General features: G+C 35.4%; 1 protein-coding gene across 3 annotated transcripts in view; it reads right to left on the reverse strand.

The window, feature by feature from the left end:
- Positions 1-15562, reverse strand: part of ZNF385B (zinc finger protein 385B) — a 159260-nt gene that overhangs the window by 73517 nt on the left and 70181 nt on the right. For all 3 annotated transcript variants that reach the window (XM_070359154.1, XM_070359141.1, XM_070359146.1), the window contains 2 exons: positions 11411-11449; positions 7100-7210 (listed from right to left, as the gene is read on the reverse strand). In XM_070359154.1, the coding sequence (XP_070215255.1) occupies positions 7100-7210; positions 11411-11449 (150 nt within the window). The remainder of the gene's footprint in view (positions 1-7099; positions 7211-11410; positions 11450-15562) is intronic.

Consider the following 15562-nt stretch of genomic DNA (forward strand, 5'->3'; position numbering starts at 1 on the left):
ACAGGTAAAATTTGTATAAAAGTGCATGATAGATGATTTGATTTAGAATTCTATTCAAAAAGTAATGCTGTAAATTTAAAAAGTCAAATAGTTTGCTTCAAATGAGTGGGGTTAGCAGTTAGGGACCCTGCATCTCATGCTTAATCAATTGTGATGTTAATGCTGAGTACCAAAATTTCAGGGTCAGTTCCTGAATTAGAGTATATAAAACTTGATTAAAAAGACCATTATGCTCTCATTTTGATTTGCCCATGAAGTATAAAGGGCTCAGTCACATGTTTAGGGTATTTATGATTAACTCTGCTCTGAGATAACAACAATAAAAGAAGATCATCTCTATTTTTAAGCATTCAAGAGTATTAAGTTGCCTTGATTTTATGTAAAAATCTCTTTAAGGGTCAGTTTTCTTTATCCTTCTGCTACTATTCTCTAAGAAGTTAAAATTAATATGAAAATTAGAAATTATTTGGGATCTGCCAGCTTTCAACCTAGCCAAAATAGAAATGTCGGCCTCAAAAATATTTTAAAAGCTTTTGTTGAAAGTTCTAGTTTCTTGCTTTTCGTATGAAAACCGAAAATCCAATAATTTTGAGAGTCTTTTTAAAAACTGACTATGGAACATATGGAAGACCTATTTCCCTGGCAAGACTTAACTCTAGAAACATATTTCCCAGCTAATGGGAATGATTCAGATTTAAGCTTATCAATTTATAGCCACACTAGAGTTGCAGTGTACTTGTTCACCGGAGAAGAAGGGAGCATTCAAGCCCAGGACGATTTCATTCAGTGCTCAGCCTAAACCATGTTACACAGGGAAAAGGTGGTCAAGAAGAAACAGGGATGTGGGTGACGTACACATTTGAGCCAACGTCTAGGACTCAGTTGGAAAGACATATTATTCCTGGACTGCAACACCTGCCCCTTGGCAAAGTTAATGGCGTCAATTTGCAAAGGTTCACTTGGGAAATGTTTGTGATTAATGCTTGTTCATCTGCATAATGCTGTATCGTGTCAATAAAGCTGTAGCACTTTGTTTTCCAACAGTGGAGTTCTACCGAGATGATAAAAGCTGAACAAAGGGGGTTACTGGACACTTAAACTAGGTCACATTGAATTTTTATGCATGAAGTCTGCCCTGCTACAGTTTATATGGGTAACGGAGAATGGCAGAATGCAGTCTGTTTAACTGTGCAAATCTGCCTTCCAGATTTTTCAATAAACATATTTTCTACACTGAAGAGGAAAGCCAATTCAGTCTTAGGCTGATTTAGAAATGTTATTAAAGAAAATAAGGACGAGCATCTTCTTAATTCTTACATTAAAATGTAAATAGGGTAATTATAAAATAATAAACTCTCCCCCAAATAAAGAACGCTCAGTTTCAGAGCTCAGTTATGCAGATTATAGCACCATTACTAAACACTGAGAACATGTATATGTCACACTTGTGAATTTGCCATCCAGACTTTGTGGCTTTCCTGCCCAGAGTCTAAGCATGACTCAGAAATTTACTTTCATTCTCCATTATCAACAGAGCTTTAGTGATGACAAGAAAGCCAGTGGTCACGTGCTCATGAGTACATCTGTCCATGTCTCTGTTAGTAAATACAAAGAAAATTACTGACATTGAGTGAAGGTCATGTCAAAGACGAATCTGCTCCCAGAGCAATTCTAGGCTGTAGAAAGAAGACTGACATACCTCCCCTCACTCAACCCATGACACAAATAACAAATAAAGTGCATAGTCATTCTTTCTAGGTCTTAGCCATTCCACCTGTAAGATGGAAGTGTTTAAATCCCATCCTTCTAAAGAAATACCATGAAATGATTTTCAATCATTGTGCTGGAATGATCCTCTCAAAGACCATGTAGTCCATTTTAGGTTATGTTACAGAGGAGGAAACTGAGGCACACAGTGGTGAAATGGTTTATCAAAGTTCAAAGTTAGGGGTTAAATCACATTCAAGGACTCTTAATTCCATGTTTTACACTGTGCAGCCTTTCTATGTATAGAATAATGAACATATAGAGCTGAAAACTCAGAACATGTTCTGAGAGGATCCAATAAGGTTAATCCTTGAAAGCTTTCATGCACCCTGTTTACTAGTAAAAGTTGCTGTTGGATTCTGGAGTCTAGTATGTATGCTGTGCTGTGCTTAGTCACGTCTGACTCTTTGCGACCCCACTGACTGGCCCACCAGGCTCCTCTGTCCATGGGGATTCTCCAGGTAAGAATACTGGAGTGGATAGCCGTATCCTCCTCCAGGGATTCTTCCCAACCCAGGGATCGAACCCAGGTCTCCCGCATTGCAGGCAATTCTTTACCATCTGAGTCACCAGGGAAGCCCAAGAATACTGTATGGGGTAGCCTATCCCTTATCCAGGGGATCTTCCCAACCCAGGAGTCAAACTGGGATCTCCTGAATCACAGCCGGATTCTTTACCAGCTGAGCTACCAGGGAAGCCCCTAGTATGTATAGTGTTTGGCGTAAAATAAAATAGGAGCACAGTAAGTGCTAAGAAAATGAGTTAATTTTTAAGGCAACATAAGATAATGGGAGAGTTGTGGACTTATAGGCAAGATACCCAAATTTGTATACTAGCATGCTACGCTAAATCGCTTCAGTTGTGTCCAACTCTTTGTGTCCCCATGGACAGTAGTCTGCCAGGCTCCTCTGTCCATGAGATTCTCCAGGCAAGAAAACTGGACTGTGTTGCCATTTTCTTCTTCAGGGTATCTTCCTGACCCAGGGATCGAACCCACGTCTCTTTTGAAGATCTGCCATTTATTGGTTATGAAAATCTATGTTAACTCCAAAGATAAGAAAAAACCTAAGTGTCCACCAGGAAGGGACTAGTTAAAGAAACCATGGAACATCTACACATAGACTACTGTGTCAGTATTCTGTCGCTCTTGTAGAGAATTACCACAAACTCAGTGACTTAAACAACACACATTTATTATCTTACAGTTCTTGAGGTTGGAAGTCCAACATGGGTTTCATTGGGCTGAAACCAAGGTGTCAGCAGGACTGCATTCTCTTTTGGAGGCTCTGAGTCAATTTCCTTGACTTTTCACTTCTAGAAACTTTCCACATTCCTTGGCATGTGGTCCCTTTTTTCACCTTCAAACAAACAATGGCCACTCAATTTGTTCTTATATCGTGTCACTCTAACCTTTTATTTTGCCTCCCTCTTCTACCTTTAAGGGCCTTTGGGCCTGTGGGATAATCCAGGACAGTTATTTTCAGGTCAGCTGATTAGTGCTCTTAATTCCATTTACTACCTCAATTCCCTTTTGCCTTACAAAGTAATATAGTAAGAGTCAGAGACTAGGATGTGGACATCTTTGCCTATCACACCTACGAAAAAACAGTGAGGGGGCTTGCTAGGTTCTGATAGGGAAAATTCTCTAGGATATATTGTTATGTTAAAAAAAATGCAAGGTAAAAGTAAAGCATAAATAGTATACTATCTTGTATGTATAAAAGGAAGGAGATTGAGTATATATTCATATTTGGTTATATCTGCATAAACAAACCCAGGAAAGATAGGCAAGAAATATTAATGTAGTTATGATAGACAGAGAGAGAAAGGCATGGAGAGTGGGAGGATGGGAATAGGATGAAACAATATTCTTCAATGATTCTTTTAAAATTTCTTTTCTTTTTGGACCACATAAATAAATGTTTTCTTTTTTTTAATTCAAGGGATTCATAATTGCAAAAGTTTTTACTATTCGCTTGATAGTTAAAACATTTTACTTTGAGCAGCCTATCATCAACCTTTTAATTTTTCTCTTGTTAAATTAATACTTCTAACAGGCAGATCCTCATTTGTCAGTGACTTTGTATTAAACAGTTCTCCAACATGACAATCATGAGTTCATGAAAATCTGAATCTTTTGCAAGATTTTTGCAATTTTACTTTACAATCTCTTTGCTTTGTATTATGAGATGCTTCAACATCTGGCATCACTGCAGTGGGAATGCTAGAATTAAATATGGAGCATGTCTTCACCTGGGCATTCATTTTGTCAGTGGCCAGTTAAGTAGTGAACATTTTCATTTTATATTTGTAAAGTTACAAAGATGTTAATTTCCCTACATGGCTACATAAATTTGGATAATAACTGGGCAAAAATGTTAAATATACTTGGATCTATTTTCAGTATTTCTTATTCCATCTTTTCTTTAAAAAATTCTTTTAATTATTATACCTTAAATCTAGTAGCAATATTGTAGTTTAATATATCTAGTAGGTATGTTTCTATAGTTAGTCTTCAATTTACAAAATATTTCATTACTCCTATCACATTGATTTTGTTCTCCTAGTCAGGTTTGCTGAGGTATACTTTACATACAGTAAAATTCTTTTTAGGTATTGAGTTCTATGAGTTTTGAAGAAAAAAACAAAACAAAACAAAACAGTTTTGTAATGACCACAGCAACGAAGATTTAGAGTATTTCCATCACCCAAAAAAATTCTCTCATGCCCCTTGGTGATGAATTTCTCAACCCCAACTTCAGTCCCTATTAATTATGGGTCGGATTTCTGTCCCCACAGTTTTGTCTTTTGCAAAAGTTATATAAGTGTAACCATACAGTGTATCGTTTTTGTGTGTAACTTATTTTATTTAGCATACTGCCTTTGAAATTCATCCACACTGTGGGAGGCATTGGTATATAACTTCTTTCACTGCTGAGTCCATTGTAGGGCTATATTTTAGTTTATTTCATCATCAGTTGATAGACATTAGGATCAATTTCAGTTTGGGGCAATTATGAATAAAGCTCCTATGAAGTGAAGTCGCTCAGTCGTGTCCAACTCTTTGTGACCCCATGGACTGTAGCCTACCAGGCTCCATCCATGAGATTTTCCAGGCAAGAATACTGGAGCGAGTTGCCATTTCCTTCTCCAGAGGATCTTTCCGACCCAGGGATCGAACCCGGGTCTCCCACATTGCAGGCAGACTTACCATCTGAGCCACCTGTTTTCATTTCTCTTGGATAAATTCCTCGAAGTGGGATTGATGGGCTGTATGAGAAATGTATCTATCACTTTATAAAAATTCTTATAAATAGCCATCAAACTGTTTTCTAAAGGATCTGCACTATCTTTTATTTCCAACAACAGTTAATGAGAGTTCCAGTTGGTCCTCATTTTTGCATTTGGTAATATCAATTGGTTTAATTTTTATCATTTTAATAAGTATAGTGGTATCTGATTGTGGTCTGCTTCCCTAACAGCTAATGATGTTGAGAATTGTTTTGCATATTTATTTGTCATGGTAAAGTGCTTATTTAAATCTTTTGCCCATTTATTATTTATTATTGAATTGTAAGTTATTTAAATATCTGCATACAAGACATGTGTCTTACAAATATTGTCTCTCAGTCTGTAGTTTTTCTTTTCAATTTCTTAACAGTTTAATAGTGTCATTTGAAGAGGAGACATTTTTAATTTTGATGAAGTCCAATAATGAGCATTTTTATAATTCACATTTTTTATTTCATATTTTTTTAGACAAAGAAATCTTTGTCTAACTCAAGGTCACATAAGTTTTCTCATTTTTTTTCTAGAAGTTTTATAGTTTTAAGTTTATAGTTATGCATATGATCTATTTGAATTAATTTTTGTATTTTGTGGGAAATAGCACACAAGGTTCTTTTTTAAAAATTTACATGTAGATATCCAATTGCACTATTTGTTGCAAAGACTGACCTTTCTCCATTGAACTATCTTTGCAACTTTGTTGAAGATCAACTGTACAGGTGTGGGTCTATTTTGTTCTATTGATCAATGTGTCTACTACTCTTTCACCAATAATATGGTCTTGATTACTATAGATTTTATGGTAAGTATTAAAATCAAAAAGTATAAGTACTCAAACTTTGCTCTTTCCTAAAAAACATTTTGACTATCATAGGCCTTTTCTGTTACATTTAAGAAATGTCTTCGTATTTTCTACGAAAAAAGCCTTCTAGGATTTTTATCGAAGTTGTGTTAGGTGTATGTATCAATAGGGGAAGACATGACATCTTAACAATACCGAGATTTTCTAGTGAATTGGTACTATATATCTCTCAATTTATTTGGGAACATTTTAATTCTTGAATATGGAATTTGAGAAAGATTTTATCAGGTGCCAAAAAAATTCATTGGATTTTTGGTTGAAATTTCATTAAATATACTTTTATAAGTCATGATAGGCATATCTCCTCTTTTCCAATGACTATAATTTTCATTATGTTTCCTAAATAGAATTATGAAAATATCATTTACTGGTACATGCAAAGAAAGGTATTTACTATTTTAGTATTTTTGAAACTCATGAATCTGATAACATACTCTTTGCAAAATAACTTTGATGGTAAAATATCTTGGGAAAAACCACATATAATATATAGTTGCCAGATTCAGATTTGCATTGGTCATTGGCTTACTTGATAATTGAATATTATAAACATTCTAATATTATTTATTGTGATATTGTTATTTTATTTCTACATTCTAAAATTGACTTTCAAAAAATATTAATGTGTATCTTTTTATCATCTTTTTTTTAAACAGGATGGTTATGCTTGCCAGATAAGATAATTTACAAAGCTCTCCCTGTATTTCTATCTTCCCAGAAAATATAAACTGTGCAATAAATTATTCTTTCCGGTGTTTAATATGATTTGGCACACACACTTAAATGTGATACTTGCTATCAAGAATAATAACAATGGTTTTCTTCAACATTCATTGCAGTTTTTCATATTTTCATTGCATTTTAAACTTTTAAAAAATATTTTCTGCTATTCAAGTATTTCTGAAAAGTAAATATAACTGGTAGAATTAAGTATAAAATGATACAGATGAGACTGATTGCATAGAGAAATCCTTGATTTTTGATATTAGCCACTCTGTGGTTCAAGTTTCTAATGTTGAATCTGAATCCCTTTAAAATCGAGCACACTGAAATAAATGGGCCACCGACAGCCCACAGTAAATGTGCTTCTAGAGAATACATAATATGAAGAGATGTACATGTTCAGAACAATCAGACTCCAAGCTGACAGACTACAGAGAGCAATGAAAAGGTGATACTCACATCCGAGTTAAAGCGAAGCTGACAGACATTACAAGAAATAACTTGTTTCTTCTTTGGGGGAATGGACACTCCAAATGTGTGGTTAATGACTGCTTTTTGCACAGGATCCATCTGAGGAGCAAATGACAAAACAGTCAATTTATAGCTTCAAAGGACAGACAATAGTGTGTACAAGTAAAAGTAGCTGTATTATTCCTTGAGGTTTTTATCTTTTAGTTCCCAAACAAGGATCATAAAGAATCTCATTCATTAGTAATATGCTTATTTCCAAGAATTAAAAGCAAAAAAAATTTTTTTTTCAAATAAAAACACACATAAAACAATCACAGGAGAATCACATTTCAAGATATCTTATATTTATATAAGAAACCTTGAAAAATCTTAAAAGATTAATAGAACGAGAAAACTTAAGATCCAAATATCAGGGTTAAAATTAACTTGTTAATGTTTTCTCTATGTGAGGTAATAATACTTAAGATGGTCTGAAATGACCTCAGTGATGACTGTTACAGATATATTTAAATTTCTTAATTTTCTATCTGTGGTAAAGTCATAAATGATAGACATATTACAGACAATTAGACAAATGGAATTTTAAAATAATTTATTATTGTTTATGGACTCTAGATATTCATTTTACTGGAAATGCATGCTACTCAAATGTCCATAACAGAATGGTTAAGATGCAACACTTGTTTAAATATTCAAGGAAAGTTTTGACTTACAGCTTGTGACTTTGCTCTCTTTGGTTTGCATGTACCATACACAGATAGAGAAATATGCAATGATAGTGTAGAAAAAGCATGGCACAAAGCCATGAAAATACTTGGAAAAAGAAAGAACACTATCTGCAGAGCCTATAAAAAGAAATGCAGCAGTGATTCTCCTGTGTACTCCAGATAATAATCCAGCATTAACGTCAGACAACTGGCAGTTCAAAAAACAATGCGGATGATGAACAAAGCATAACTTATCAACAGATGTAATGTGAACAAAGACAGATCTACTGATACCATCGTCTAGGAAATCTCCAGAGGTTAGAGCTTAGGCCTGGATTAGTTGATGATATTTGGTAGAAAGGAAAAATGAATGCTATCCCTGATGAGGACCATAAATCAACCAAGTGTACAATTAGCAATTAGAAGAACTTAAATTCATTAGAAAGGAGAGTGGAACACAGATTTATTGAACAGTACAGCAAAGTAGGTTTTTTTTTTTTTTTGCTACAAGTTTAGGATAATATATTCCTACTATAAAGATAAGTTATATGGTTTGAAACACTTACAAATTCAAAGAAGAGAGTAATAGAATTATTTTATACCTTGACTGAAGTGATGGTTACACAAACTTATACATGTATGGAAATTTACAGGACTGTGGGCATTCTCCAAAAGTCAATTTTATTTATGATAACTTAAAAAGTGAAAGAGGAAAAAAAAACTGTTAAGAGTATTACATTTAACTATTTAATGTAAAATATCATTACTGGAAAATCTGGAGATTTGTTTCGCTCAAGGTTGTAGCAAAATTGATTGTATTAAAATTCATTTAACAAGAATTAAAAAAAAAACCTTCTATAGGCAAAAATCTCAAAATATCAGAAAATTAAACCCTAGTCCACTTCCTTAGTATACTCACAGTATAAATACTTAAGTCTCATCAATTTGCAAAACATGAACCTGTAACTTTCTGATTATTACTGCTGCCGCTGCTAAGTCGCTGCAGTTGTGTCTGACTCTGTGAGACTCCATAGAGGGCCTCCTACCAGGCTCCTCTGTCCCTGGGATTCTCCAGGCAAGAACACTGGACTGGGTTGCCATTTCCTTCTCCAATGCATGAAAGTGGAAAGTGAAAGGGAAGTCGCTCAGTCGTGTTGGACTTCTCGCAACCACATGGACTGCAGCCTATCAGGCTCCTCCGTCCATGGGATTTTCCAGGCAAGAGTACTGGAGTGGGGTGCCATTGCCTTTTCTGGGCAAAACAGTTTTAGACAGGCTTAAAAATAAAACAGCCGATCTTTATTGGCAGGATGGAAAACTTTGCACTATTTTGCAAAGCTAAAACAATAAGATAATTTTATTGAGATATTTTCTGTTCTAAGGTTCTAAAAAATACATCTAGTGACATGTAAACTATCTAGAATAAAACAATATGAATATTTCCTAAACACATTTTCCTTTCATCATTTTGTAATATACCTATACTATTATATATATTATTATTCTAACATTTTTCTTTAAATCATATTAAAATAGACTTTTTAAGAATGCAGCAATGATACTTATGAAATCATAGTTTCACTTCAAAAAATATATTGAAAGTTAAAAATTAAAACTTCCATCATCTAAAATAAATCTGCACATCCTAGTGGTTCCCATACTTCAATATAGAAACATAGACAAAAGATACATCTACAAAAACCTAGTTTCAAATTTTTAGTAAAACAAGATATCTGTTGAGATTTCCAATACAACCTTGGATATAAACATTCCCTTTCAATTTTTGAAACTGTTAGCTGCCTACATAATTTTTCAAGTAACTCCTAATACAAGTGCATTCTACTCAAATTTCATATTTATACCCTAAACCTGAAAATACCGTTTATGTTCCCAAGGCTGAGTGCTCTCTTCCTGAAAGGTGAGTTGTGGCTAAGCATCCCCATATAAAGGCAGGTGAGCTTCCACCCATCTGTTTCATGAGAAGCAAACTAAAGAGGTTCCTTCAAGAAATTCTTAGCTAGAATCGACTTCTCTACTTTATACATGGAATTTGCTCGATTCCTTTGCATCTGTCATTAACTCTGGCTTTCTTGTCATCCTTTGAATGGCTTAACTGCTAATCACATGAAAATTTTAACTTTCATATTTCTCACTTGGAACAAATTTTCTCTATTTTCCACTTGATTCTCTATTTTGTTATAGGTATTTCAAGAAAAGGTCCACTTTTTTTTTTTCTGTCTCAATCTTGTTTCTTTCCCCCTGTTTATCACAGAATTCTATATTTCTTATTCATATGTCACTTGGGAGGACACAATTTAGTTGAAAGAAGACTTTAAACCGTATAAGAAAGAAGCTTGCCAATTCATCCGATATTTTGAAACAGACACTGCTTATCTGATATTTTCAGTATTTGCCATTTGAAGGGCTATCGGTTGTGCTAGTAGTAAAGAATCTGTCTGCCAATGCAGGAGATGTAAGAGATTCAGGTTTGATCCCTGAGTAGAGAAGATCCCCTGGAGAAGGAAATGGCAACCCACTCCAGCATTCTTGCCTGTAAAATCCCAGAGAGGAGTGTGGCGGGCTACAGTCCATGGGGTTGCAAAGAGTCAGACACAGCTGAAGTGACTTAGCACGCAGTAACTACAAATATCTGGGTCATTTCAGCAGGATCCAGACTTAGCAACAACATAGAAAACGCTTTTACAACTTTCTCTTTCTTTAAAGTATAGAGTAGTAAAATCCTGAATTTTTTCTTGTAGTATTCCTAAAATACTTTAAAATTTAGGTAAAAATAATAACTATAATGTTAATTTATATCAACTTAAATGTTTTCTTCCCCTAATGCAAATTCATTTCTCTCTAATCATAGTGATTTGTCCTTAGTCTCAGTCATGTTCGACTCTTTGTGACCCCATGGACCGTAGCCCAACAGGCTCCTCTGTCCTCGGGGATTCTCCAGGCAAGAATACTGGAGTGGGTTGCCATGCCCTCCTCCAGGGGATCTTCCCAACCCAGGGATACAACCCAGATCTCCCGCATTGCAGGTGGATTCTTAACTGTCTTAGCCACCAGAGATATTTCATATTTCATAAAGAGATATGTATAACTAAATCAATGGCAAGTCTTTTATCCAATCAATTTTCAAGATGAATAAAACAATCAGGCTGAATAAAAACATTCTCATAAATCATAAAATATGATAAATGAAAATGATTCAATTTAGTATAGTCAATACCATATATCTATATCATAATCATTTCATATGTAGAGTACTCAAGAAAATTATTTAAGGTACTGAAATTATAAAACAAACTCTTATTTTTAAAGATTCAATTGGATTTCATACACATTTGATTATTAAAAATGCACAAATGTTTTCAAACACCTTTATTAAAATGTTTACATCACTTTTAAATGAACAAATGCCTTGTTAAATACTCATTAAATTAGCTCATGTTAGTTCACTTTGCACAAGAAAACTGTCTGTGAATTGAGAAGACTGATTCACTGGTAAACAGTACTAAAAAGAGCTTTTCTAGAGAAAAAAAACAACAACAACTACCACATAGCTCTAGCTCCCAATATTCCTTACCTGGCAGAATTTATTGGTCCCAAATAAGCCTCTTCTTTTCTAAAAGAGTAAAAGTCAGAAGTAGTCATCTGGAATTTTGAGGCTAGCAAGCATATTCACATGAAATTTAAAAAAAAATCCATTTGCTTTGCTCATCTCTGATTAAAAAGTCTGAAATATGTACTAACTAAAAAGCAGCAAGAGTTAACACTTGCCACTTTTTATAATGAAAGTCATGCAGAAATGAAAAGTAAAACCTATTAGTGCAATTAACTGGTAGGCAATAAAAATGAAAAATTGGGTTGTGGCTGTTGCCAGGAATTGAGGAGATAACTGGAGGGTATGTATGGACAAATTAACCATTTTATTACAGTACTTATAAAAGGAATTCATGAAGCTAGTCTTATCATACCATCTATTATATTTTCAATATCAAAATAAGAATAAACAGGCATCTTTGGGGGTATTCACAAAGTTTATGGAACTACAAATCTGTATTTGTATGAGTTCTTTTTTAAAAGATCATTACTTTCACTGATTATTCCAAAAAGTAATTTATATCCACACAGTGTAAGCAATCATATAAAAACACATGCAGTTGCAAATAAAACCTAGCCAAGGGGAAAAAAACACACCACAGCACTTCACTAAAGGCAGGATGAAGTCTAGGGGAGGGCAAAGAAGCCAGGGTAGGGAAGACATGAACAAATAACTTAGTACTAAGATGACATTTACATTCGAGATAATTTTCCTGGGTGGAATTTTAGGCAAATAAAATAAAATTACAAACCTTTCACCTATCTCAATAATTTTCAAGGGGATGAAGTTCAAATTGTATGAACTTACAATGAGTCTTACAATGACTTCACCGGCCATCACATGGGGCTGGGTAGGGAAGCAAACCAAGCACTACTTAATTAAATAGCAAAAAAGACTGCTCAAGAATTATACCAGGGTTTCTCATATGTGGCTGGGTATCCATACTATTCTTGAAGATGAGGACATTTCATCTTAAACGTAGCTAACTGCTTTAACCTATGTTCTATGAAGCATTTGGTAACCATTTATACAGTCTAGCAGGTAGTACTAGCTTTCCTACTAAACAGGAGCAGAAATCAGGTTTTTGACTTTAAAAAGTTAAAGATCAGTCATTCAACAAACATTCTGGAGGTCTAATATGTTCCAGATGTTGTCCCAAATTAGATGGGGTAGGATGAGTCAAACCCAAGAAAGGACATTGTAAAAATGAAAAAGGGTGATGATTAAGCAAATCAACGAGGCAAGAGAAGGCCCATGAAGGTCTGTCCCCTCTTGCTCCACCCTGACTTTGAACTTTTTCCCCCTTTTCTGATTTTCTCACACTTTAAGCATCCAGGATCCTCCCTTTAACAGTGACATAAATGTGTTTATACTCCTGCTCTATTTGCCTTTTAATTTTTTTCTCTAAGCTGTTATCCTGGAGAAGGGAATGGCAGCCCACTTCAATATTCTTGCCTGTAGAATCCCATGGATAGAGGAGCCTGGCGGGCTTCAGTCCATGAGGTCACAAAGAGTCGGACACGACTGCATGACTAATACTTTAAGCTGTAATAATAATAATAAACATCTTAATAAGAGCAGGTTAGATTTACAGAACTCTTAGCATGTGCCAGGAACTCTACTGAGGGATTATCTCGTGCAGTCACCACCATCATGTGAGACAGATATCACTGTTACCCTCCTTTTACAAATGAGGAATCTGAAGCTTTGAGAAGCTTAATAACTGGTCGCCCTTGAGTTTGTAGGTCTGAAGTCAGGATTCAAACTCAGGCAGGAGTCTCTCCCGCTACTCTTCCCCGCTAACGGACCACCAAGCAGGGTTATGGATATCGTGTGTAGCACTGCTCTAGGAGGTAAGATTTGCGAAGAAAGGAGGAGTGTTTCTAGAATTCCCTGCAGCCCAGACAAGCTACACAGAAGGCCTGCTTGGTGTTCAAGTAAGTTTCCTGGAGAAGTGAGTCTCAGTCTTTTTCTTTCTGACCAATATATGCCTTTCTAAGGATGAGCCCATTTCTTCTTGGGCTACTTCAGGAAATCCATAAATGAAAATTGGGGCTGCCCTGTTCTCTTTCCCCATTGTAACTGTTGGGCTTGCATACAGAAAAAAAAAATAAAGTTCCAGAAATACTTAGAGATTACACAGAGCAGGTGATGGCCATCCTTTGCACCTGTCCTTGATTTACTACAAAGCAGACCTCAGCTACTAAATCCTTGTGAGTTACAGCTTTCCAGAAGTTTGGCAAAGATCAGTTTTTTCATCGCAATATTGTCAAATTACAGGAGCACAAAAAGAATGACTATTTTTCATCCTTTCCCTTTCCATTATTGGATTTATGGAAAAGAATGAGACAATAGGGTCTCATTAGAGCTTCAAATATTCAGGAACTGACACTTCTAAAAGAAATAGCTTATGTCACTGAAGAGCAATTTATTTCTATGAAGTTACTACAAAAAAGGTTTTGCCTTTTATATTTAAATACTCTGACCATATGCCTTTATTATTACTGTTTTACTTGTTTCAAATCCTTAAAAACTTAAATAGAAACAAAGCAGACACAACTACTGCAAGACAAATTCCTTTTCTCAAAGATCAGGAAATACAAACACATCATTGGCAGCCTTGTTTCAACCCCACAACTCAGTACTGCTTTGGATTTCAAATCAGAAGTCTCAGTAAAAATAAGCCCCATGGCACGGCATGCTGTGAGACCTGCATTTTTGCCTGGGGGATGTGTAACAGTTGAGACTTGCCGTCCTGTCACTGCTTCTCCTGCCCAGAGCATCCTGACGGGTCCACCTGAATGCCATCAGTGTCACTGGGAGGAACACAAATAGCACACCGCACTCTCCCCAGACTGTTGATTCAACCCAGTGCCATATTTAGCTCTTTGCTAAAACCACACACTGTGACTGGCAAACAAAATCAGCTGTGCTCTTGTACCACAGGCATACCATTACTCCACCAGAAAGTCAGCCAGAATTGGTATAAAGGCTAACATAACACACTTACGAAAATAATAGGTCACACTGATCTAAGTCTCAGACCCACTAAAGCTATTACTATGACTACTAGTACTACTACTACTATTTTTATCAAAACGTTGTAGACCTTTGCAGTTTTTGAGACTGGTTGACAATTAGCAGTATTTTGATAGCTGCAGAAATTAAGGGCCCTTTCCACAGCCTTCCTAGTGGTGGTCAACATTCCTTGTAGAAAATGTGGAGCCAGTCCAGAGACTGGAAGCAACCAAACAGAGTATAGACCAGAATACATTTTTTTTTCTTTCCTTTCCTTTTCCCCTTAAAATGAATTTAGACAGTCTGACATCTTTCACTTGAATTCCATATTGTTAGGCCCTCTTTGAAAAGCTCTGGAATTCATCAAATAAGAATTATCTATTCCATAACACAGTTTGCTTTTGAACTATGGTGCTGGAGAAGACTCTTGAGGGTGCCTTGGACCACAAGGAGATCAAACCAGTCAATCCTAAAGGAAATCAGTCCTGAATATTCATTAGGACTGATGCTGAAGCTCCAATACTTTGGCCACCTGATGCAAAGAGTTGACTCATTAGAAAAGACTCTGATGCTGGGAAAGACTGAGGGCAAGAGGAGAAGGAGGCGCAGAAGATAAGATGGTTGGATGGCATCACTGACTCAATGGACATGAGTTTGAGCAAACTCAGGGAGACAGTGACCCCCAGACAGTTCATGGGGTCACAAAGAGTCAGTCACGACTGAGTGATTGAACAACAACATTCCATGACAAAAAGGATGGCTAGAGTAAGGAAAAAACACCCTGGGATCTATTTTGAAAGTAAACTAAACTGCATTTTAAGAGTAGTGTTTTTTTTTTGTTTTTTTTTTTTTGAGAAATTCCACCTTGGTTTCATTTCTAAAAGAACAAAAAAAGAAACATATATAGAATGTTAGAGATGTCTATTTCTGCCATAAAATAATGTCCTCTTTCTAGAGCACTCTGATAACAAAAAAATGCAAACTTTTCAGATATTAAGTGTTTCACATCAACGTAGACATTTCTGTCCTTGGGAATTTTTGCTCCTTTCCAACACATCACACTTTTAAAAATGTATAATTTTTAGTTTGCACACACACACTGTATTTTCTTGAAAA

Source organism: Bos mutus, chromosome 2 (assembly GCF_027580195.1).
Source record: "Bos mutus isolate GX-2022 chromosome 2, NWIPB_WYAK_1.1, whole genome shotgun sequence".
In the NCBI taxonomy this organism is placed as follows: domain Eukaryota; kingdom Metazoa; phylum Chordata; class Mammalia; order Artiodactyla; family Bovidae; genus Bos; species Bos mutus.